The sequence below is a fragment of the Somniosus microcephalus genome, unplaced genomic scaffold (assembly GCF_052327205.1).
Source record: "Somniosus microcephalus isolate GS21.2 unplaced genomic scaffold, FLI_Smic_1.0 unresolved_chr3, whole genome shotgun sequence".
In the NCBI taxonomy this organism is placed as follows: Eukaryota; Metazoa; Chordata; class Chondrichthyes; order Squaliformes; family Somniosidae; genus Somniosus; species Somniosus microcephalus.
Genome location: NW_028225181.1, coordinates 50,615,381 through 50,637,650, shown reverse-complemented (window position 1 = coordinate 50,637,650; position 22,270 = coordinate 50,615,381). Strand labels below are relative to the sequence as shown.

At 52.4% G+C, this 22,270-nt stretch overlaps 1 protein-coding gene across 2 annotated transcripts in view; it reads left to right on the top strand.

Annotated features, from left to right (window-relative positions):
* LOC147091429 (transmembrane protein 52B-like) overlaps positions 1-1,544 on the top strand; it is a 32,475-nt gene extending 30,931 nt beyond the window's left edge. For both annotated transcript variants that reach the window (XM_085976782.1, XM_085976783.1), the window contains one exon: positions 625-1,544. In XM_085976782.1, coding sequence (XP_085832908.1) covers positions 625-809 — 185 coding nt within the window. In that variant the 3' untranslated portion in view covers positions 810-1,544. The remainder of the gene's footprint in view (positions 1-624) is intronic.
* Positions 1,545-22,270: the final 20,726 nt, after the last annotated feature.

Genomic DNA, 22,270 nt, shown 5'->3' with positions numbered 1-22,270 from the left:
AATACTCCGTTGTCCTGCAATTTATTATTTTTGTACCAAGTGTGCAAAACAAGACATAACCCGTGCTGTACTTGCCCTGGGAGTGTTTGATGGGACAGTGTAGAGGGAGCTTTACTCTGTATCTAACCCGTGCTGTACCTGCCCTGGGAGTGTTTGATGGGACAGTGTAGAGGGAGCTTTACTCTGTATCTAACCCGTGCTGTACCCGCCCTGGGAGTGTTTGATGGGACAGTGTAGAGGGAGCTTTACTCTGTATCTAACCCGTGCTGTACCTGCCCTGGGAGTGTTTGATGGGAGAGTGTAGAGGGAGCTTTACTCTGTATCTAACCCGTGCTGTACCTACCCTGGGAGTGTTTGATGAGACAGTGTAGAGGGAGCTTTACTCTCTATCTAACCCGTGCTGTACCTGCCCTGGGAGTGTTTGATGGGACAGTGTAGAGGGAGCTTTACTCTGTATCTAACCCATGCTGTACCTGCCCTGGGAGTGTTTGGCGGGACAGTGTAGAGGGAGCTTTACTCTGTATCTAACCCATGCTGTACCTGCCCTGGGAATGTTTGATGGGACAATGTAGAGGGAGCTTTACTCTGTATCTAACCCGTGTTGTATTTTTCTCTTCCGTCCAGCGATCCAGTCCCTCTTTGTCCCGAGTGCTCGTCGAATCTTCACAGTCACTCGCTGCCACAACTCTGCACCTGTCCCCGTGCGGGAGACCCCTCCCTGTTACGAGGAGGCTCTGGGGACGCCAGGAGTCCGCGAGACCCCCGAGGCGGGGGGCGGAGTGAGGGGGACAGTGGAAGCAGTGAAGTGAGCATGTGACCCTCTCTCTATCTTACCCCCACCCCGCTCCGTCCATGGAAGCTTCTCTGACTCCGCTCCTCTCTCTTGAAACGTTCCAGTGTGACCTGCGATGACGTGGACCAACCTTCGACACCCGCCCCTAGCCCGAGACTGGTAGCATCGTAGAGGCTCATGTCCCTCCCTTGGCCCATCGAGTGTCTGGTCGATGTCCAGGATGATCCCTCCTCCTAATCTAGCACACCTTGTGCGTAAACCAGCTGTTCGGCCAGATGTTCAGCCAGATGTTTGACCAGCTGTTCAAGGAGATGTTCAACCAGATGTTTGGCCAGATGTTTGACCAGCTGTTCGACCAGCTGTTCAAGGAGATGTTCAGCCAGATGTTCAACCAGCTGTTCCAGCAGATGTTCGACCAGCTGTTCCAGCAGATGTTCGACCAGCTGTTCCAGCAGATGTGCGACCAGCTGTACCAGCAGATGTTCGACCAGCTGTTCCAGCAGATGTTTGACCAGCTGTTCCAGCAGATGTTCGACCAGCTGTTCCAGCAGATGTGCGACCAGCTGCTCCAGCAGATGTTCGACCAGCTGTTCCAGCAGATGTTCGGCCAGCTGTCCAAGTGGATATTGAACAAGCTGTACCAGCAGCTGTTCCAGCAGATGATCAAGCAGATCTTCAAGCAGCTGCTGAACCAGTTGTTGAACCGGACGTTGACTTTGATGTAAATCCAATAAACTGGAGCAAAAGTAAACCGCCTTCTGTACTTGTTTTCCAACTGGGGGGTCAGATGCTAAACTTTCACCCCTCTGTGGGACCTGGGGGTGGCGGGGGGGGGGGGTCAAATCCAGCCTCAGGCAGAGGGGATGGGGTGAAGGCTGCACTCTGTCTGATCGGGGGTGGGTGGCATGGTGGGCTGGGTTGGTCGTGGGGGCAGTGAGTGAGAGACATAGAGAGACCATGTCGGACCCTGGAACATAGAAACATTGAAGATAGGAGCAGGAGTAGGCCATTCGGCCCCTCGAGCCTGCTCCGCCATTCAATGAGATCATGGCTGATCATCCAAATTCAGTACCCGGACCCTGCCTTCTCCCCATATCCCTTGATCCCTTTAGCCTTAAGAAATATATCCAACTCCTTCTTGAATATATTTAATGAATTGGCCTCTACTGCCTTCTGTGGTAGAGAATTCCACAGGTTCCCTACTCTCTGGGTGAAGAAATTCCTCCTCATCTCAGTCCTAAATGGCTTACCCCTTATCCTTAGACTATGACCCCTGGTTCTGGACTCCCCGACCATCGGGAACATCCTTCCCGCATCTAGTCTGTCTAGTCCTGTTCGAATTTTATAAGTTTCAATGAGATCCCCTCTCATTCTTCAAAACTCCAGCGAGTATAAGCCTAATCGACCCAATCTCTCCTCATACGTCATTCCTGCCATCCCAGGTATCAGCCTGGTGAATCTTCGCTGCACTCCCTCCATGGCAAGAACATCCTTCCTCAGATAAGGCGACCAAAACTGCACACAATACTCAAGGTGTGGTCTCACCAAGGCCCTGTACAACTGCAGCAAGACATCCTTGTTCCTGTACTCGAATCCTCTCGCTACGAAGGCCAACATACCATTCGCCTTCTTAACCGCCTGCTGCACCTGCATGCTTACCTTCAGCAACTGGTGCACAAGGACACCCAGGTCTTGTTGCACTTCCCCTTCTCCCAATCTATTGCCATTCAGATAATAATCTGCCTTCCTGTTTATGCCACCAAAGTGGATAACCTCGCATTTATCCACATTATACTGCATCTGCCATGCTTCTGCCCAATCACCCAACCTGTCCAAATCATACTGGAGTTTCTCGGCATCCTCCTCACAGCACACACGCCCACCCAGCTTTGTTTCGTCTGCAAACTTGGAGATATTACATCTAGTTCCCTCGTCTAGCTTTTTTATATATATTGTGAATAGCTGGGGTCTTCGCACTGATCCCTGCGGTACCCCACTAGTCACTGCCTGCCACTCGGAAAACGACCTGTTTATTCCAATTCTTTGCTTCCTGTCTGCCAACCAGTTCTCTATCCAAGTCAGTACCTTACACCCAATCCCATGTGCTTTAACTTTGCATGCCAATCTCTTATGCGGGACCTTATCGAAAGCCTTCTGAAAGTCCAAATACACCACATCCACTGGTTCTCCCTTATCTATTCTGCCAGTCACATCCTCAAAACCAAACCAGCAAAGTAGTTGCCACTGCTGCAGCTGCACAGTGAAAGGGTGACCGACCGCAGGAAGTGAACTAACTAGTCTCCGGGTCATTAGCTCCACTCGCAGCACGCCCTTGAACATGTACAGCAGGCAGGGCCGTGACCCTCAGCGCTCTTAAAATCAGATTTAACACGTAGTGTGGGCGGAATAGAGAGCTTAGGGATTGGAATTAATTCGCAGGAAATCATTAACCCATGAAAAAGGTAGCGGAACATGCCCTCGGGCATCAATAACACAGTCTGGGGAATATTCCACGTTCTACAAAATGTTCTCGCACGTCCTCCTGTTTGGGGGAGGTGCGGCTCGATCACAAAGGCATGACTTTGAGAACAGAGTTGGGAAAATAATTCACTCCCGTCTGGTGTGTGTCTCAGTGTCAGCTCCTGTACATGTACAGTACACAGTGGGTAAAAGGGAACGATTCACTCCCGTCTGGGACTGTACGGCCCGTGTGTGTCTCAGTGTCAGCTCCTGTACATGTACAGTACACAGCGGGTAAAAGGGAACGATTCACTCCCGTCTGGTACTGTACGGCCCGTGTGTGTCTCAGTGTCAGCTCCTGGACATGTACAGTACACAACGGGTAAAAGGGAGCGATTCACTCCCGTCTGGGACTGTACAGCCCGTGTGTGTCTCAGTGTCAGCTCCTGTACATGTACAGTACACAGCGGGTAAAATGGAATGATTCACTCCCGTCTGGTACTGTACAGCCCGTGTGTGTCTCAGTGTCAGCTCCTGGACATGTACATACACACCGGGTAAAATGGAATGATTCACTCCCGTCTGGTACTGTACGGCCCGTGTGTGTCTCAGTGTCAGCTCCTGTACATGTACAATACACAGCGGGTAAAAGGCAAAGATTCACTCCCATCTGGGAGCGTACGGCCCGTGTGTGTCTCGGTGTCAGCTCCTGTACATGTACAGTAAACAGCAGGTAAAAAGCAATGATTCACTTCCATCTGGGACTGCAAGGCTCGTGTGTGTCTCAGTGTCAGCTCCTGTACATGTACAGTACACAGCAGGTAAAAGGGAACAATTCAGTCCCGTGTGGGTCTCTATGGCCCGTGTGTGTCTCAGTGTCAGCTCCTGTACATGTACAGTACACAGCGGATAAAAGGGAACGATTCACTCCCGTCTGGGTCTGTACGGCTCGTGTGTGTCTCAGTGTCAGCTCCTGTACATGTACAGTACACAGCAGGTAAAAGGGAACAATTCACTCCCGTCTGGTACTGTACGGCCCGTGTGTGTCTCAGTGTCAGCTCCTGCACATGTGCAGTACACAGTAGGTAAAAGGGAACAATTCACTCCCGTCTGGGACTGTACGGCCCGTGTGTGTCTCAGTATCAACTCCTGTACATGTACAGTACACAGCGGGTAAAAGGGAACGATTCACTCCCGTCTGGTACTGTACGGCCCATGTGTGTCTCATTGTCAGCTCCTGTGCATGTACAGTACACAGCGGTTAAAAGGGAACGATTCACTCCCGTCTGGGACTGTACGGCCCATGTGTGTCTCATTGTCAGCTCCTGTGCATGTACAGTACACAGTGGGTAAAAGGGGACAATTCTCTCCTGTCTGGGACTGTACGGCCCGTGTGTGTCTCAGTGTTAGCTCCTGTACATGTACAGTACACAGCAGGTAAAAGGGGACGATTCACTCCCGTCTGGGACTGTACGGCCCGTGTGTGTCTCATTGTCAGCTCCTGTGCATGTACAGTGCACAGCGGGTAAAAGGGGACAATTCTCTCCTGTCTGGTACTGTACGGCCCGTGTGTGTCTCAGTGTCAGCTCCTGTACATGTACAGTACACAGCAGGTAAAATGCAATGATTCACTCCCGTCTGGGTCTGTACGGCCCGTGTGTGTCTCAGTGTCAGCTCCTGTACATGTACAGTACACAGTGGGTAAAAGGCAATGATTCACTCCCGTCTGGGACTGTACGGCCCGTGTGTGTCTCAGTGTCAGCTCCTGTACATGTACAGTACACAGCGGGTAAAGGGAACGATTCACTCCCGTCTGGTACTGTACGGCCCGTGTGTGTCTCAGTGTCAGCTCCTGTATATGTACAGTACACAGCGGGTAAAAGGGAATGATTCACTCCCGTCTGGGACTATACGGCTCGTGTGTGTCTCAGTGTCAGCTCCTGTATATGGACAGTACACAGCGGGTAAAAGGGAATGATTCACTCCCGTCTGGGACTGTACGGCTCGTGTGTGTCTCAGTGTCAGCTCCTGTACATGTACAGTACACAGCGGGTAAACGGGAACGATTCACTCCCGTCTGGGACTGTACGGCCCATGTGTGTCTCGGTGTCAGCTCCTGAACATGTACAGTACACAATGGGTAAAATGGAACGATTCACTCCCGTCTGAGACTCTACGGCCCGTGTGTGTCTCAGTATCAACTCCTGTACATGTACAGTACACAGCGGGTAAAAGGGAACGATTCACTCCCGTCTGGGACTGTACGGCCCGTGTGTGTCTCAGTGTCAGCTCCTGTATATGTACAGTACACAGCGGGTAAAAGGGAGCGATTCACTCCCGTCTGGTACTGTACGGCCCGTGTGTGTCTCAGTGTCAGCTCCTGTATATGTACAGTACACAGCGGGTAAAAGGGAGCGATTCACTCCCGTCTGGGTCTGTACGGCCCGTGTGTGTCTCAGTGTCTCCTGTACATGTACAGTACACAGCGGGTAAAAGGGAGCGATTCACTCCCGTCTGCTACTGTACGGCCCGTGTGTGTCTCAGTGTCAGCTCCTGTGCATGTACAGTACACAGCAGGTAAGAGGGAACGATTCACTCCCATCTGGGACTGTACGGCCCGTGTGTGTCTCAGTATCAACTCCTGTACATGTACAGTACACAGCGGGTAAAAGTGAACGATTCACTCCCGTCTGATACTGTACGGCCCGTGTGTGTCTCAGTGTCAGCTCCTGTACATGTACAGTACACAGCGGGTAAAAGTGAACGATTCACTCCCGTCTGGTACTGTACGGCCCGTGTGTGTCTCGGTGTCAGCTCCTGTACATGTACAGGAGACAGCGGGTAAAAGGGAACGATTCACTCCCGTCTGGGACTGTACGGCCCGTGTGTGTCTCCGTGTCAGCTCCTGTACATGTACAGTACACAGCGGGTAAAAGTGAACGATTCACTCCCGTCTGGTACTGTACGGCCCGTGTGTGTCTCGGTGTCAGCTCCTGTACATTTATAGTACACAGCAGGTAAAAGGGAACGATTCACTCCCGTCTGGTACTGTACGGCCCGTGTGTGTCTCAGTGTCAGCTCCTGTATATGTACAGTACACAGCGGGTAAAAGTGAACGATTCACTCCCGTCTGGTACTGTACGGCCCGTGTGTGTCTCAGTGTCAGCTCCTGTACATGTACAGTACACAGCGGGTAAAAGGGAACGATTCACTCCCGTCTGCTATTGTACGGCCCGTGTGTGTCTCAGTGTCAGCTCCTGTATATGTACAGTACACAGCGGGTAAAAGTGAGCGATTCACTCCCGTCTGGTACAATACGGCCCGTGTGTGTCTCGGTGTCAGCTCCTGTACATGTACAGTACACAGCGGGTAAAAGGGAACAATTCACTCCCGTCTGGGACTGTACGGCCCGTGTGTGTCTCAGTGTCAGCTCCTGTACATGTAGTACACAGCGGGTAAAAGGGAACAATTCACTCCCGTCTGGGACTGTATGGCCCGTGTGTGTCTCAGTGTCAGCTCCTGTACATGTACAGTACACAGCGGGTAAAAGGGAACGATTCACTCCCGTCTGGGACTGTATGGCCCGTGTGTGTGTCACTGTCAGCTCCTGTACATGTACAGTACACAGCGGGTAAAAGGGAACGATTCACTCCCGTCTGGGACTGTACGGCCCGTGTGTGTCTCAGTGTCAGCTCCTGTACATGTACAGTACACAGCGGGTAAAAGGGAACGATTCACTCCCGTCTGGGACTGTACGGCCCGTGTGTGTCTCAGTGTCAGCTCCTGTGCATGTACAGTACACAGCGGGTAAAAGGGAACGATTCACTCCCGTCTGGGACTGTACGGCCCGTGTGTGTCTCGGTGTCAGCTCCTGTGCATGTACAGTACACAGCAGGTAAGAGGGAACGATTCACTCCCATCTGGGTCTGCACAGCTCGTGTGTTTCTCAGTGTCAGCTCCTGTACATGTACAATACACAGCGGGTAAAAGGCAAAGATTCACTCCCATCTGGGAGCGTACGGCCCGTGTGTGTCTCGGTGTCAGCTCCTGTACATGTACAGTAAACAGCAGGTAAAAAGCAATGATTCACTTCCATCTGGGACTGCAAGGCTCGTGTGTGTCTCAGTGTCAGCTCCTGTACATGTACAGTACACAGCGGATAAAAGGGAACGATTCACTCCCGTCTGGGTCTGTACGGCTCGTGTGTGTCTCAGTGTCAGCTCCTGTACATGTACAGTACACAGCAGGTAAAAGGGAACAATTCACTCCCGTCTGGTACTGTACGGCCCGTGTGTGTCTCAGTGTCAGCTCCTGCACATGTGCAGTACACAGTAGGTAAAAGGGAACAATTCACTCCCGTCTGGGACTGTACGGCCCGTGTGTGTCTCAGTATCAACTCCTGTACATGTACAGTACACAGCGGGTAAAAGGGAACGATTCACTCCCGTCTGGTACTGTACGGCCCGTGTGTGTCTCAGTGTCAGCTCCTGTACATGTACAGTACACAGCAGGTAAAAGGGGACGATTCACTCCCGTCTGGGACTGTACGGCCCATGTGTGTCTCATTGTCAGCTCCTGTGCATGTACAGTACACAGCGGTTAAAAGGGAACGATTCACTCCCGTCTGGGACTGTACGGCCCATGTGTGTCTCATTGTCAGCTCCTGTGCATGTACAGTACACAGCGGGTAAAAGGGAACGATTCACTCCCGTCTGGGACTGTACGGCCCGTGTGTGTCTCAGTGTCAGCTCCTGTACATGTACAGCACACAGCGGGTAAAAGGGGACGATTCACTCCCGTCTGGGACTGTACGGCCCGTGTGTGTCTCATTGTCAGCTCCTGTGCATGTACAGTACACAGCGGTTAAAAGGGAACGATTCACTCCCGTCTGGGACTGTACGGCCCATGTGTGTCTCATTGTCAGCTCCTGTACATGTACAGTACACAGTGGGTAAAAGGGGACAATTCTCTCCTGTCTGGTACTGTACGGCCCGTGTGTGTCTCAGTGTCAGCTCCTGTACATGTACAGTACACAGCAGGTAAAATGCAATGATTCACTCCCGTCTGGGTCTGTACGGCCCGTGTGTGTCTCAGTGTCAGCTCCTGTACATGTACAGTACACAGCAGGTAAAATGCAATGATTCACTCCCGTCTGGGTCTGTACGGCCCGTGTGTGTCTCAGTGTCAGCTCCTGTACATGTACAGTACACAGTGGGTAAAAGGCAATGATTCACTCCCGTCTGGGACTGTACGGCCCGTGTGTGTCTCAGTGTCAGCTCCTGTACATGTACAGTATACAGCGGGTAAAGGGAACGATTCACTCCCGTCTGGTACTGTACGGCCCGTGTGTGTCTCAGTGTCAGCTCCTGTATATGTACAGTACACAGCGGGTAAAAGGGAATGATTCACTCCCGTCTGGGACTATACGGCTCGTGTGTGTCTCAGTGTCAGCTCCTGTATATGTACAGTACACAGCGGGTAAAAGGGAATGATTCACTCCCGTCTGGGACTGTACGGCTCGTGTGTGTCTCAGTGTCAGCTCCTGTACATGTACAGTACACAGCGGGTAAACGGGAACGATTCACTCCAGTCTGGGACTGTACGGCCCATGTGCGTCTCGGTGTCAGCTCCTGAACATGTACAGTACACAATGGGTAAAATGGAACGATTCACTCCTGTCTGAGACTCTACGGCCCGTGTGTGTCTCAGTGTCAACTCCTGTACATGTACAGTACACAGCGGGTAAAAGGTGACAATTCACTCCCGTCTGGGACTGTACGGCCCGTGTGCGTCTCAGTGTCAGCTTCTGTACATGTACAGTACAGAGCGAGTAAAAGGGAACGATTCACACCCGTCTGGTGCTGTACAGCCCGTGTGTGTCTCAGTGTCAGCTCCTGTATATGTACAGTACACAGCGGGTAAAAGGGAGCGATTCACTCCCGTCTGGGACTGTACGGCCCGTGTGTGTCTCAGTGTCAGCTCCTGTACATGTACAGTACACAGCGGGTAAAGGGAACGATTCACTCCCGTCTGCTACTGTACGGCCCGTGTGTGTCTCAGTATCAACTCCTGTACATGTACAGTACACAGCGGGTAAAAGGGAACGATTCACTACCGTCTGCTACTGTACGGCCCGTGTGTGTCTCAGTGTCAGCTCCTGTACATGTACAGTACACAGCGGGTAAAAGTGAACGATTCACTCCCGTCTGGTACTGTACGGCCCGTGTGTGTCTCGGTGTCAGCTCCTGTACATGTACAGTACACAGTGGGTAAAAGTGAACGATTCACTCCCGTCTGGGTCTGTCCGGCCCGTGTGTGTCTCAGTGTCAGCTCCTGTACATGTACAGTACACAGCGGGTAAAAGGGAACGATTCACTCCCGTCTGGGACTGTACGGCCCGTGTGTGCCTCAGTGTCAGCTCCTGTACATTTACAGTACACAGCGGGTAAAAGGGAATGATTCACTCCCGTCTGGGACTGTATGGCCCGTGTGTGTGTCAGTGTCAGCTCCTGTACATGTGCAGGAGACAGCGGGTAAAAGGGAACGATTCACTCCCGTCTGGGACTGTACGGCCCGTGTGTGTCTCAGTGTCAGCTCCTGTACATGTACAGTACACAGCGGGTAAAAGGGAATGATTCACTCCCGTCTGGGTCTGTACGGCCCGTGTGTGTCTCAGTGTCAGCTCCTGTACATGTACAGTACACAGCGGGTAAAAGGGAACGATTCACTCCCGTCTGGGTCTGTACGGCCCGTGTGTGTCTCAGTGTCAGCTCCTGTATATGTACAGTACACAGCGGGTAAAAGTGAACGATTCACTCCCGTCTGGGTCTGTACGGCCCGTGTGTGTCTCAGTGTCAGCTCCTGTACATGTACAGTACACAGCGGGTAAAAGGGAACGATTCACTCCCGTCTGGTACTTGTAGGGGGTTTCTCTTGCTCTTTCTGGTCTCCTGCCAGGCTTCGTGCAATAATTACCCTTGAGTGGTTCGACCCACTCCCCCCTACGGTTCTAGACCTTGGACTTAGGTGCAGAGAACAGTAGTGCAGAGAAAGAACTCAATAGACCAGGTTGAATAGCACGAAATGGATGCTTTTATTTTTAAACAGTTTGAAGCATTACAAAATACATATCATAGGCACAGATTAAAGTTACTACAATCATGCACAAATTTATGAACTTGACTCTATGGAAATGGGGAACACACGGCACATCGAAAAAGGGGAAACACATTACGATTTCCCTTAACTCCCTCCCCTATACCTAAACTAAGTTTCGACCTGGGGAACTTGGGATCATGCTCACCACTCTCGAAATCGCGAGAAAGGGGGGGTTCGCAGCCTTTTTGGCACCGCTTTCCGTCGTCACGTGGATTTGGAAACTTCTGGCGCAGTCGATATTCTCTCCTCCCTCGAGGCGGTGGGGTAGACCCAGCCTCGATGAGCGCTCGTTAAGGTTGAGATCCACCAAGTCAATTTGGGTTCATGGAGCAGACCCAGATGCAGGCTATGCACTTGGGAGAATCTTGTGGCATCGATCGCCGGTTCTCCAGAGGGTTTCTTCTCCGTCGGCCTGGGTCGTCGATGATCTCCCGACCCCAGTACCCGGGCCACCCTCGTCGTCTTCTCGTCGTGGCCGAGCCTTGTTTGGCTGAACACCGACCACGTTGTCCTTTTACCGAAACCGTCCGTCTTTAAAAAGACGAAAACGTTTTCATCGATCTGCCGAAGTGGAAGAGGCGCCGATCCGGGCACCGTCCGCCCTTCGTTCGTTCCTCGTAGAAGAAAGTTCTTGAAGAAAATGGAAGCCTGAAGTCGCCCAACAAGAAAGCCGTGGCAGTGAAGAAGAAGTTGTTCAAGTAACCCGGAGTCCGAAGTTTTTTAGATGGACTTTCAATCCATAGTTATACTCTTTTGGGACAGTCTTATCTCCCGCCAAATCATAGTCCTGTCTTTGTATTAATTTTGGCGGGCAGAAATCTCTGCAGGGCCGCTTTGTCTTGTAACGGAGCCGGTGATAACTTAAACTGGCCTTCCTGGCCGATAATGTCTTTCAATGTCTTTTGCATTGTCACCGTGGCTCGGTTCGCATATTGATCGGTCCGGACATTTTCCTTGATGGCTGCTAATCGGTTTTTCCTTTGTACGATAAATGGGTATAAGTGTTTTTACATTGTCCGCCCATATCTTGATGGGCCCCATCCTGTACTTATAATCCATTGAATATGTATGCTGTTGCTCTGAGTTTCAGTTCCCAGAGACTGGCTTTCGTGGGCTCACTGTCTTCAATCCACAAGCCTGTCTGGCTTGCAGTAACAGAAATAAAATGGTTCATAAACTGATCACGGGGCCTGGCGGCCATTTTGTATGCCCTTTTATCAAAGGTTTTTCTGTGCAAGCTTACTTTGGTCAATAAACAGTCTTAATTTTATCCAGTTTTCTTGCGTGATTTTTGCTGAAAATTGCGAATCTTACAGGCCCCCCTGTGATACTGATAGCTTGCTTAAAGTATCAATAATCCTTGATGAGCAAATTTTCCCTGATTCCCCACATCCAAACATTCCTGGCACTTAACTATCTATGCCCCTCACGACACATGCAGTTCCCATTTCCGGAGAAAAATGAAAATTACCTCATGCACATTTGGAATCATAGACAGCAAATCTTAAACTATAACACCTTCACCTGTCAGATGGGCAGGGGTTGATACCCTTTTGCGCCATCTGCATGCATCTTTTATTAATCCAAAAAAACTTAAGAACAACTAATAACATTGATATGCCTATCAATTAGTCCAATAAAAGGCGACGAGTTAAGAACGTAACTGAAGGTTTTTATTGGCTAAATAACAGAGCCCACCCTCGTGGGTGATCCGATCCAACAGGGAGGAATACTAGCCAGTCAGCTACCTTTATACCTGGGCAGGTAATGGGCGGAGTCGGAGGTGGTCAGCCCAGGTATAACAGTGCGACAAGAGGCGACCTCGTGTAGTGATGTGACAGTGAGAACAGTGAGAACAATATACAGTGATAACTATAACAGTGGTTTACCACAAACATGACAATACTTATTTCCTTATAACCCAAAACAATCAAAAAAAAAAAAAAAAATTTTTTTTTTTTTTAAATGGAGGGACGCTTAATCTTATACTAGCAGCTTAGAGTGGGGTATCTGCTTCCCCCATCTGCACATAGCGTTCTCTCCATTCTCCTGTGTTCTCGTGCCTCTGGAGGCGTTTGCCTCTTTTGCAATGCACGAAGAGCAAAAATATCACAATCAAAACCTGACATACTACTAGGATATGGGATGCTATTCTAATCCAGGCGGGGACCTCTATGTTGGTGAACAAGTCCCACCATGGTGGGATGGTTATATCCAATATGTCTTTTCCTATCTCTAAAGTCTTCTGCTCCAGTGTATAGAAATGTTTCTGCGAAACTATAACGGCTTTTAAAACCTTGGTGAGGTGTTCGGGAAGAGGGGGAATGACATAACCAAAATGCGCGACAAATCGTTGTAAGTCTGTGAAATTCTCTTTGATAGTGATGTGTACAGTGGAGGGCGCAGGAATGGGAACAATTCGTTGTTGTGCCACTTGAACCTCGGCCCTGGGTTTGAAACAGAAACTGCTATCACCGACCGAACACCACTCGTGTTGTCCATATCGGTACTGAGGCGCTGCAGTGGTGACGCAGTATGTCCCACCCCCGATATATGCTACCTGTGGGGGCACATGGTCCTCTGCCATTGCCTCCATGGTGCAATTCACCGGCTTCGCGCTAGCGGTTCTGAACCCGCACTGTGGTTTCAAAAAGGCATTCAAGTGCTGGGGACACAGGATGATGTGTGCTCCCCGGCTCCGACATCCCGAGAGGTCGGTGCCTGTCATCGTACGCTCCCATCTGATGACGTAAGGCGGGACCACTGCGTAACGAATGTGTGCGCCCCCCTGAATGACTCCAATGTTCTCTACTCTGTATACCGGGGCGGGCTTTGCTGCGGGACCCAACACCGGCATTCTTACTACTATTCCCATAATAGTGTGATTCGAATGTCCGCAGTCCACTGGAACTGGGTATGCTTCTGCGGCTAGTCTGAGCTGGCACGGGCTTAATGCATTCTCAAAAGGGTGGAGCGCTTGCAAGTGCTTGTTGCTGATCCAGGACGGGACCAAACCCTGTTTTAAATCCTCAAGATTACTGCGGCCCTCGCCCAATAACCACGCCCCGTACAGCACACAGGCCTCGTTTTGCGCAGCTTGATCGGACGCATTCCGATCCTCCTTAATGAGTGCATTTACCGTTCTCGCGTGTTTCTCCAGCTCAGCAATTATGTCCTTAAAGTGTAGTGTCATGGCCTGGTCCTCATGCAACTCAGAACCCACGACCTTGTTTTCGTCTGTCAATATGTTCCTTAACTGGGCTTTTAAACCGTTGATCTGTGTCTGCAGTTCCACGTTATCTAGAGCGTTGACAACAGATGTCCCGGTATTAAAAGCAGTGAATATGTCATTTACAGTACCCCTTCTTTGCCTCCCGACTCGATCCAAAACTTCTGGCGGTGTGGTGTATAATTTGTCTCTGTCGATGTCGGCAAAATCAAATTCGTAAAATTGTCTAAACATACTGGTTAACAGGACCTGGTATAATTGTTCCGTTTCTTTGGGACACCACTCCGGCAATCTTACCTCAGTGAGATTTAAAATCACTGAGGCCACCGCGTAGTGTACCCCTTGGTACAGCACCTGACCGGTGGGTACCAATACTAAACCGTTCCCGGGTCCCCTGGTGGTGGTTGGGCACCCTCCTTTCTGGGCTAGTGCTACCGGAAGCGTGGGCAGGGGCTTGCGTGGGCGGGTGATGAGTTCAGTGGCGTTCACCGGAATAGGGGAGTATGGGGCTCCGCACGCTCGAGTGCTAACATCCCATCTCATCCCCTTCCCTTCATCCTGCCACTGCCTCTGGAAGAAGATGGACACGCCCTTGGGGCAGACGCGTCTCGAACCCCACATACAGACATATATTCCCTCATCCGGTTCCCACCATTTGTCCCAACACACACGTAATTGTCCGTGAGTTCCCGTAATAGTCCGATGGGTATTATTACCCAGTCGCTCCCACTCGACCGTAGAGTTTCTCATGTCCTTTCCCAGCTTTCGTAGCCACCACCATCGCCTTGGTGGTACGTTCCCATTGCACACCAGACAAATCCTCTTTCCCACGGTGACGCTGACTCTGGGCGCTAGGATCCTCACTCGAGGGCACGTTAATGAAGTCTCTTGGTAGGCAAAACCGAAATTGCTGGAATATTCCGTAGAATTCGTTCCCAGCCAACCTGGCCATCTCCCTTGGTGGAAGTAGGTGGCGGTTTCCTCTACCTCTCGCTCCCCCGTCCCATCCGTTGCGATGGGGGCCGTGTCCCCGGAGCACCCGAAAATGATGACGTCCTTGGTGCGGCCTCGGTAGGCCCACCCGCACCCGATCGCCATGAACGCGACGACAATCCTTTCCATCGTATCCCAGGTTTCTGTAACCAACAAAATGATGTAGCCGGGCTCCCGATAGGTGCTGGCCTAAATTAATTGGACGCGCGGGTTCCTGGACCCCGCTCCCTAACAAACACACATACCGGGCAGACTTCAAAATTGTACTCTTAACACCATATACTTTACATTCCTTAAACTATGACCATAATTACCTATCTTAACTTATGTACAGCGCCGCCCTCCGTGGGGCGGCTTTCCGAATCCCTGTGAGGTCTGTCGTGTGCCACACCCTGCGGTGGGGCTGCATTGATCTTTGGCCTTGATCCCCCGCAGCCTGTCGCTGCTGAACGGGGATCATGTCTTCCTGGGGCTGCTTTAAACCGTGGTTGGGGAGGATGGGGAGAATCTGGCCAAAATTTTCTGGGCTGGGGCGCTCGAGCTGACCTACGAGGGGCTGCTTTGGGTTGGGCTCCCGGGGCCGATGGACCTGGGGTCGTGACTGTTACCGTCACAGCCTGTGGTTCCTCCACAGCTGCCGGCTCCAGCTCCCCTTCCTCAGGCTCCGCCCCCCCGGGGTCGGGATCTGTGGCTTCCGACTCCACCTCACCTGTCCCTACAGGTAACGAGTCTTCACCCCCACTCCCTACCTCCCCCAAGCTTGAGTCGAGGGCGGGACTGCCGTCCTCTGACTCTTCCTCCTCCGTGATTGGGTCTAAAGCGAGGTTGAGCTGTTCGGGCTCTCCCCTGCCTAAATCCCATTCAAAAGATGAGACCTCCCACTCCAATGGGATGGCCTCTCCCTTCACGCAGGCTACTGCTCCAGCCTGTGTGGTCTGTGACTCTGTTACAGGCTGAGGATCTTTGTTCTCAGACCTGGTCCCCTTTGGTGGCCCTGGTGTACCCGGTTTAAACAGTTTACACTGGTTGATGTGAAACCATTTGGTACGTCGGGGCGTCTTCACTGCATAAACCATGGGGCTGGCTTTGTCTACAATGCTGTATGGCCCCATGTACAGTGGTTCAAAACTCCCTACCCTGGCGTAGTTTCGGACCATGACCTGGTCCCCGACTACCCACTCTTGTTGTTTCCGAGGTTCCAACAACAGTTTATTTCCCTGGTGCTGTCTTCCCATGTTCCCAGCCGCCTGCCCATAAATCTGTCTCAGGCGCTCCAAGAGGGTTTGGGCGAATTTGTCCCGTTTCACCTCTCGGAGCTGGCCCTCAGTGAGCACCGGGGCTAGCACATGGGTGGGTGTTCGCATGATCCTTCCAGTCATTAACTCGTGCGGGGAATACCCCGTGCTTTTGGACTGGCTGGCTCGGATCCCCATGAGGACTAAAGGCAGGACCTCCGCCCATTTCTGGGGCGAGCCCATTGTCTCTTTCCTCAGCTTTTCCTTGAGGGTCCGATTCATACGCTCAACAATCCCGGATGACTGGGGATTGTATGCTACGTGCCACTTTCCCTCAATGCCCAAGAGCCTGAGGGCGTTCTGCATTACTTGACCGGTGAACTGACTCCCTTGGTCGGACTCTACAAAACGGGGGAGTCCCCACCGTGAGAACACTTCCCGAATCAAGATCTTAGCAGTACCCAGTGCCGTAGCTGTTCTGCACGGGAAGGCTTCTACCCATTTGGTGAACACATCTACCAGGACAAGGCAGTACTTATAGCCTCCCTGGGCGGCGGGCAGGGGCCCTATGTAGTCGACCTGAATCGACTGCCATGGTCCCTCTACCCTCCTGATGTGCCCCATGGGCACCTTCCTTTTGTGGGGGTCTGGGTTGTTAGCAGCACACACAAGACAGCTTGCGCAGAACTCGCGGACATCGTCCCGAAGTCCCGGCCACCATCCCGCCTGTTCCACCCGTTGCCAGGTGACCTCAGGTCCGGGGTGTCCCGCTCCTGGACCCTCGTGGGCCAATTGCAGGAATTCCCTTCGGTGCTGCTGCGGCACAACCCACTGCTCCTTTCGGAACAGCATACCTTCCTTGACTGTGAGGGCTGCCGTACTGTACGGACCTTCTACCTGTTTGCCCTCTGTGATGGCTTTTAGGACTGCTTTTAGGGCGGGATCCAGGGTTTGGACGGTCTTTAGGTCTGGGGGCGGTGTCACCCCTGTGTTCCCGGGAATTCCCTCCCTGCCTTGGATCGCCGCCACGGGTCCGGGTTCGTATGGGTCCCAGAGAATGCCGCTGCGGGCACCCTCCCTGGCTAGCGCATCCGCCTGCTGGTTGCCCTGACTGCGGGGTTCTGTAATGGAGTGAGCCTTCACCTTATGGATGAACACCTCTCCTTTCTCCCCCACAGCTGCTAGGATCTTCTCCAGCAAGGGCTTAACTGTTAAAGGCCGCCCGTCCGCGGAGGTGTACCCGCGTCGGGACCAGATGGCGAGGTACTCCGTACACGAATTGCACGTGAACATGCTGTCTGAGCAAATCGTGTATGGGGTTGGGAAAATCTCGGGGTGGGTAACCACGTACGCCACCGCGGACAGTTCAGCCTGCTGCGCGCTCATAGTGCTGGGGAGCTTAATTGCCAGGGCAATGTTTGCCGCAGGGTCATAAACTCCACACCCTGTGAGTCGCTTGCCGTCAGCTACAGTGCTAGAACCGTCTACGTAGATCTCGCGGCCCGTGGGATGTATCCCGGCCCGTAAACCTATGTTAACTTCCCATACCCCTTCTACGGAACATTGATGGGCTGTCCCGGGATATGCCATATTGGCTGCGAGCCTTGGCGCGCAGAGGCCTTTAACTTTGAGATCCATCTGGGAAAGGAGGAGGGTCCAGCGCGCAATCCGAGCGCTGCTTACGGTCCCATCCTTAATCCTCCCGTCCAGAAGCATCTTCGTGGGGGTGTGATGGGTGAGGAGCGTAATGGGAGAGGTCCCTGTGAAGATCACTGATCTGTTCACAGCCCAATGCGTGGCCAGGAGATGCCGTTCGCAATTGGAGAAACTCCTCTCCACATCCGTGAGCACCCTGGAGGAATAAACTACTGGTCTTAGCTTGCCGTGCCGCTCTTGGAGCAGTACTGCGCTCAGGCTGTCCCCACTAGCGGCTACCTCCAGAAAGAACTCCTCTCCCCCATCTATGGCCCCTAGGGCTGGCGCGGTCTGCAGATCTCTTTTCAACTTCTCGAATGCTGCCTGGCACCCCTCGTCCCAAGACCACTCGACTCCCTTGTGTAAGAGTCGAAGTAGCGGGGCCGCTGTGGCAGCATAGTCCTCGATGAAATCTCTGCAGTACCCGGTCAATCCCAAAAAGGACCTTACACCCGTTACTGTGTTGGGAATCGGCAGATCTTGTATAGATTCCCGTCTGGCCTTATCTATGGCTCTTTCCCCAGCGCGGATGGCCAGACCCAGGAATTTAACTTCCTGCTGGCCGATCTGCGCTTTCTTTGGGTTTACTTTGAAACCCTTCCTTTCTAACAGTTCCAACAATTCGGCTAACAGTGGGCCGTGCTGCTCCCTTGTATCTGTGAACAGGAGTAAGTCGTCCACATACTGCACTATCTGGTTGGGCTGGCTGAACTCTTTCAAACTCCCCGCCATACACTGATGGAAAATGCTGGGGCTGTTGTGAAAACCCTGTGGTAAGCAGTTCCAGGTGTACTGTTGCCCTTTGAAAGTAAAGGCAAACTTGTACTGGTCCTCCCGCCGCAGCGGAATGGACCAAAAACCGTTCGAGATGTCCAGCACCGTGAATGTGGTCGCCGATGCTGGAATACTCCCTATTAAGTCTGCAACTGCTGCTACCGTGGGCGCGCAGGCTGGGATATTACTATTGAGGACTCTATAGTCCACCGTGGCTCTCCACGAATTGTCCGGTTTCTTTACCGGCCATAATGGGGAGTTCACGTGGGTGGCTATCGTCCTCAATACGCCCTGCTGTACCAATGAAGATATTGCTGTCTCCATGTCGGGTTCTGCCTCCTTGGGGAAATTATACTGCTTTTGGGGTCGGATCATGGGGTCCCCGTCTACGCTGACTTCGAACCCAGTGACTCTCCCGCAGTCGTGCTTGTGGGTGGCGAACGCGGTCAGATTTTCTGACACACGCGCCTGCAAGTCCGTTGGGACGTTTGTTATCATGAGCTCGAGATCGTAACCTCCTGATGGCTTCATAGTGCACAGGGCCCCCTTTTCTTCCTTCCCCGGGATTACGACTACCTTACCTAAACCGCCCTCGGCTCCCCAGAGACAGTGATTTCTCAGGTCCACGAGGATCCCGTGTTCCACCAAGAAATCAGCCCCGAGGATGCCTTTCCCCCCCCCCTCTTTCCACTTCAATAGGATGCACGTCCATGTGGTGTGGAGCGCTCCCAACTGAATGGAGAGCGGGAGGGAGTGCGCGCCAGCCTGTGCTCTACCCGTGAAACCCGCTACTAAATATGGAGCCTGGGCGGACAGAGGTGAGGCAAAAGGTTTGTCCGTGTGGATCAAGGTACACGAAGCTCCCGTATCCAACAGGTAACTACCCCTTTGTTTCTCCACCTCCATCTCCACCACAGGTCTTCTCCAAGCGTCATAGCGGAGCGGACACAAGTAGATGGGCTGCGCGGGCGTCAGTCATTTAGGTGTTTCGGCTGGGGTCTCGGGGGCGATAGGGCTGTTAGCAACCGCTACCTTCCCCTGCCAGGTCATCAGAGACCGCATAGTCTCCAAGACTGACTCGATCGCAGCGGGGTCCACAACCGCACCACCCCCTTCATTCGGGGCAAAAGCTACGGTTGGGTTCTGGACTGGTGTTGGGGCAGCGGCCTGCACTTGTGGTTGTGCTGGTGTTGGGGAAACTCTCGGGCCATTGGCGACTCGGGCTTGGGCTCGATCTTGGGCTGCGGCGAACTCTCTCTCCCTCTTATCCTTCCAAGGATTCCTACAGTCCTTGCGCCAATGACCCTCCTTCCCACACCCGTAACAACTGCTATTTGCTTGGGGATGGCGATTTCCCTCCTGACGCCATTCCTTTTTAGCAGAGGCTGCGGGTCTCACCTCATGCACCTTTCCTTTCACAACAGGCGTTTTCTTGCCCTTGTTGTTTCTATAACTGATCGTGAGCTGATCTAGTACTACTTCCTCCGTGGAGCGGGCGTTAGTGGGGTCAAACCATGCTTTGGCCTGTTCCTTCACTACTGGCAGGCAACCTGCTACCAGGCACCGAAGCCAGTGAGCCCTTTGTTCGCCATCCAGCCCGGCCCGGGCCGGCCCGCCCGGGCAGCTGCGCCGATACACTGGCCACAACCTGTCGGCGAAAACCCGTGGGGGTTCTCCCTCTAGCTGCACTGTCTTTTCTAAACGGAGGAACGGAGTTCCGTCCCCCTCTCCCATGATCTCCAGAATCTCATCCCGTAGCAACTCATAGTCCCTGTGCCCTCTCTTGCTCTCGTCAGGGAGACACTGGAGGAGCGAACTGTCCAGGGAGAACAGCAGCATTTTAGACTGTTCAACCCCGTCGCAGTCATTGACTGCTGCGGTCTGCTCCACGTCCCTGAAATGCACGGAGGGATCTCCTGACTCGGAGAGTTTTGGGATGTGACTTATCATCTCTCTTAGCTGTCGTGCGCTATGAGGCATTATGATCTGACTCTCAAGGGGTCCGTCATCGCCATTTTCTTCATTTGGACCGATCCTCCGGTGTCTCGTTGGACACATTGGCGCCGACCCCGACTCTACTGTCTGGGGTTGCTCTACCTCAGGGCTCTTTTCCTCTACCGTCTCCGTCTCCTGTCCCGGAGTCCAAGACTCCTCATAGGCAGGAGGCGCAGAAGGTTCGGGGGTTGGTACCCCAACTGCCTCTTGTGGAATCGGTCTTTTGGATTCCTTGGCTAGCAACAGCTGACTCGCTGGTGGATTTATGAGACACACCAACCCGTTTGCCTTCGCTAGGGCCTTTCTCAGGTCCTCTAGCTCCCGGCGGCAAGTGCTGTGGTCGGTGTTCTCAGATCTATCCTCCATGGCCATTTTATATGCTGCCCTGGCTCCCAGGAGCTTTTCCTCTTGGGCATCTACTTGTTTGGCTAGACGGGAACACCTCTCTCTCATTCTACCTTCACTGGCCTTGGCCTCCACGACCTGACATTTTAAATATTCTACCCGGGTTTCGTGGCAGCGAATTACAGAGCGGCGTTCCTGGTTCAGCGCGTCAAGCGATTCAATCAGTTTTTGACCTCCCGCAACCTTTTCCTCCACGCCTTTAAGCAAGCCGTTGATCTGGACTGTCTGTGCTGCAACTACCTGGTCCAAAAGCTGGACTTGCTTCTTGTAGCACATCAGCCAGACCGCCTTTTCTACAGATTTCTTATGCTCTCTACCCGCTGTCCACTTGATGGCTGCGTCTAGCGGGCGCCTATCCCTTAGTAGATCAGATATCCATTGTTTTGTGAGGTTGACTTTTCCGAAAACATAATCTGCTATTCTTTCATCCATCACATTTCGTCTATTCAGATCTTGATCTAACACACTACTTTCCTGCTGCCAAGGTCCTGCCGCGGTCGCCATTTCTGTAGGGGGTTTCTCTTGCTCTTTCTGGTCTCCTGCCAGGCTTCGTGCAATAATTACCCTTGAGTGGTTCGACCCACTCCCCCCTACGGTTCTAGACCTTGGACTTAGGTGCAGAGAACAGTAGTGCAGAGAAAGAACTCAATAGACCAGGTTGAATAGCACGAAATGGATGCTTTTATTTTTAAACAGTTTGAAGCATTACAAAATACATATCATAGGCACAGATTAAAGTTACTACAATCATGCACAAATTTATGAACTTGACTCTATGGAAATGGGGAACACACGGCACATCGAAAAAGGGGAAACACATTACGATTTCCCTTAACTCCCTCCCCTATACCTAAACTAAGTTTCGACCTGGGGAACTTGGGATCATGCTCACCACTCTCGAAATCGCGAGAAAGGGGGGTTCGCAGCCTTTTTGGCACCGCTTTCCGTCGTCACGTGGATTTGGAAACTTCTGGCGCAGTCGATATTCTCTCCTCCCTCGAGGCGGTGGGGTAGACCCAGCCTCGATGAGCGCTCGTTAAGGTTGAGATCCACCAAGTCAATTTGGGTTCATGGAGCAGACCCAGATGCAGGCTATGTACTTGGGAGAATCTTGTGGCATCGATCGCCGGTTCTCCAGAGGGTTTCTTCTCCGTCGGCCTGGGTCGTCGATGATCTCCCGACCCCAGTACCCGGGCCACCCTCGTCGTCTTCTCGTCGTGGCCGAGCCTTGTTTGGCTGAACACCGACCACGTTGTCCTTTTACCGAAACCGTCCGTCTTTAAAAAGACGAAAACGTTTTCATCGATCTGCCGAAGTGGAAGAGGCGCCGATCCGGGCACCGTCCGCCCTTCGTTCGTTCCTCGTAGAAGAAAGTTCTTGAAGAAAATGGAAGCCTGAAGTCGCCCAACAAGAAAGCCGTGGCAGTGAAGAAGAAGTTGTTCAAGTAACCCGGAGTCCGAAGTTTTTTTAGATGGACTTTCAATCCATAGTTATACTCTTTTGGGACAGTCTTATCTCCCGCCAAATCATAGT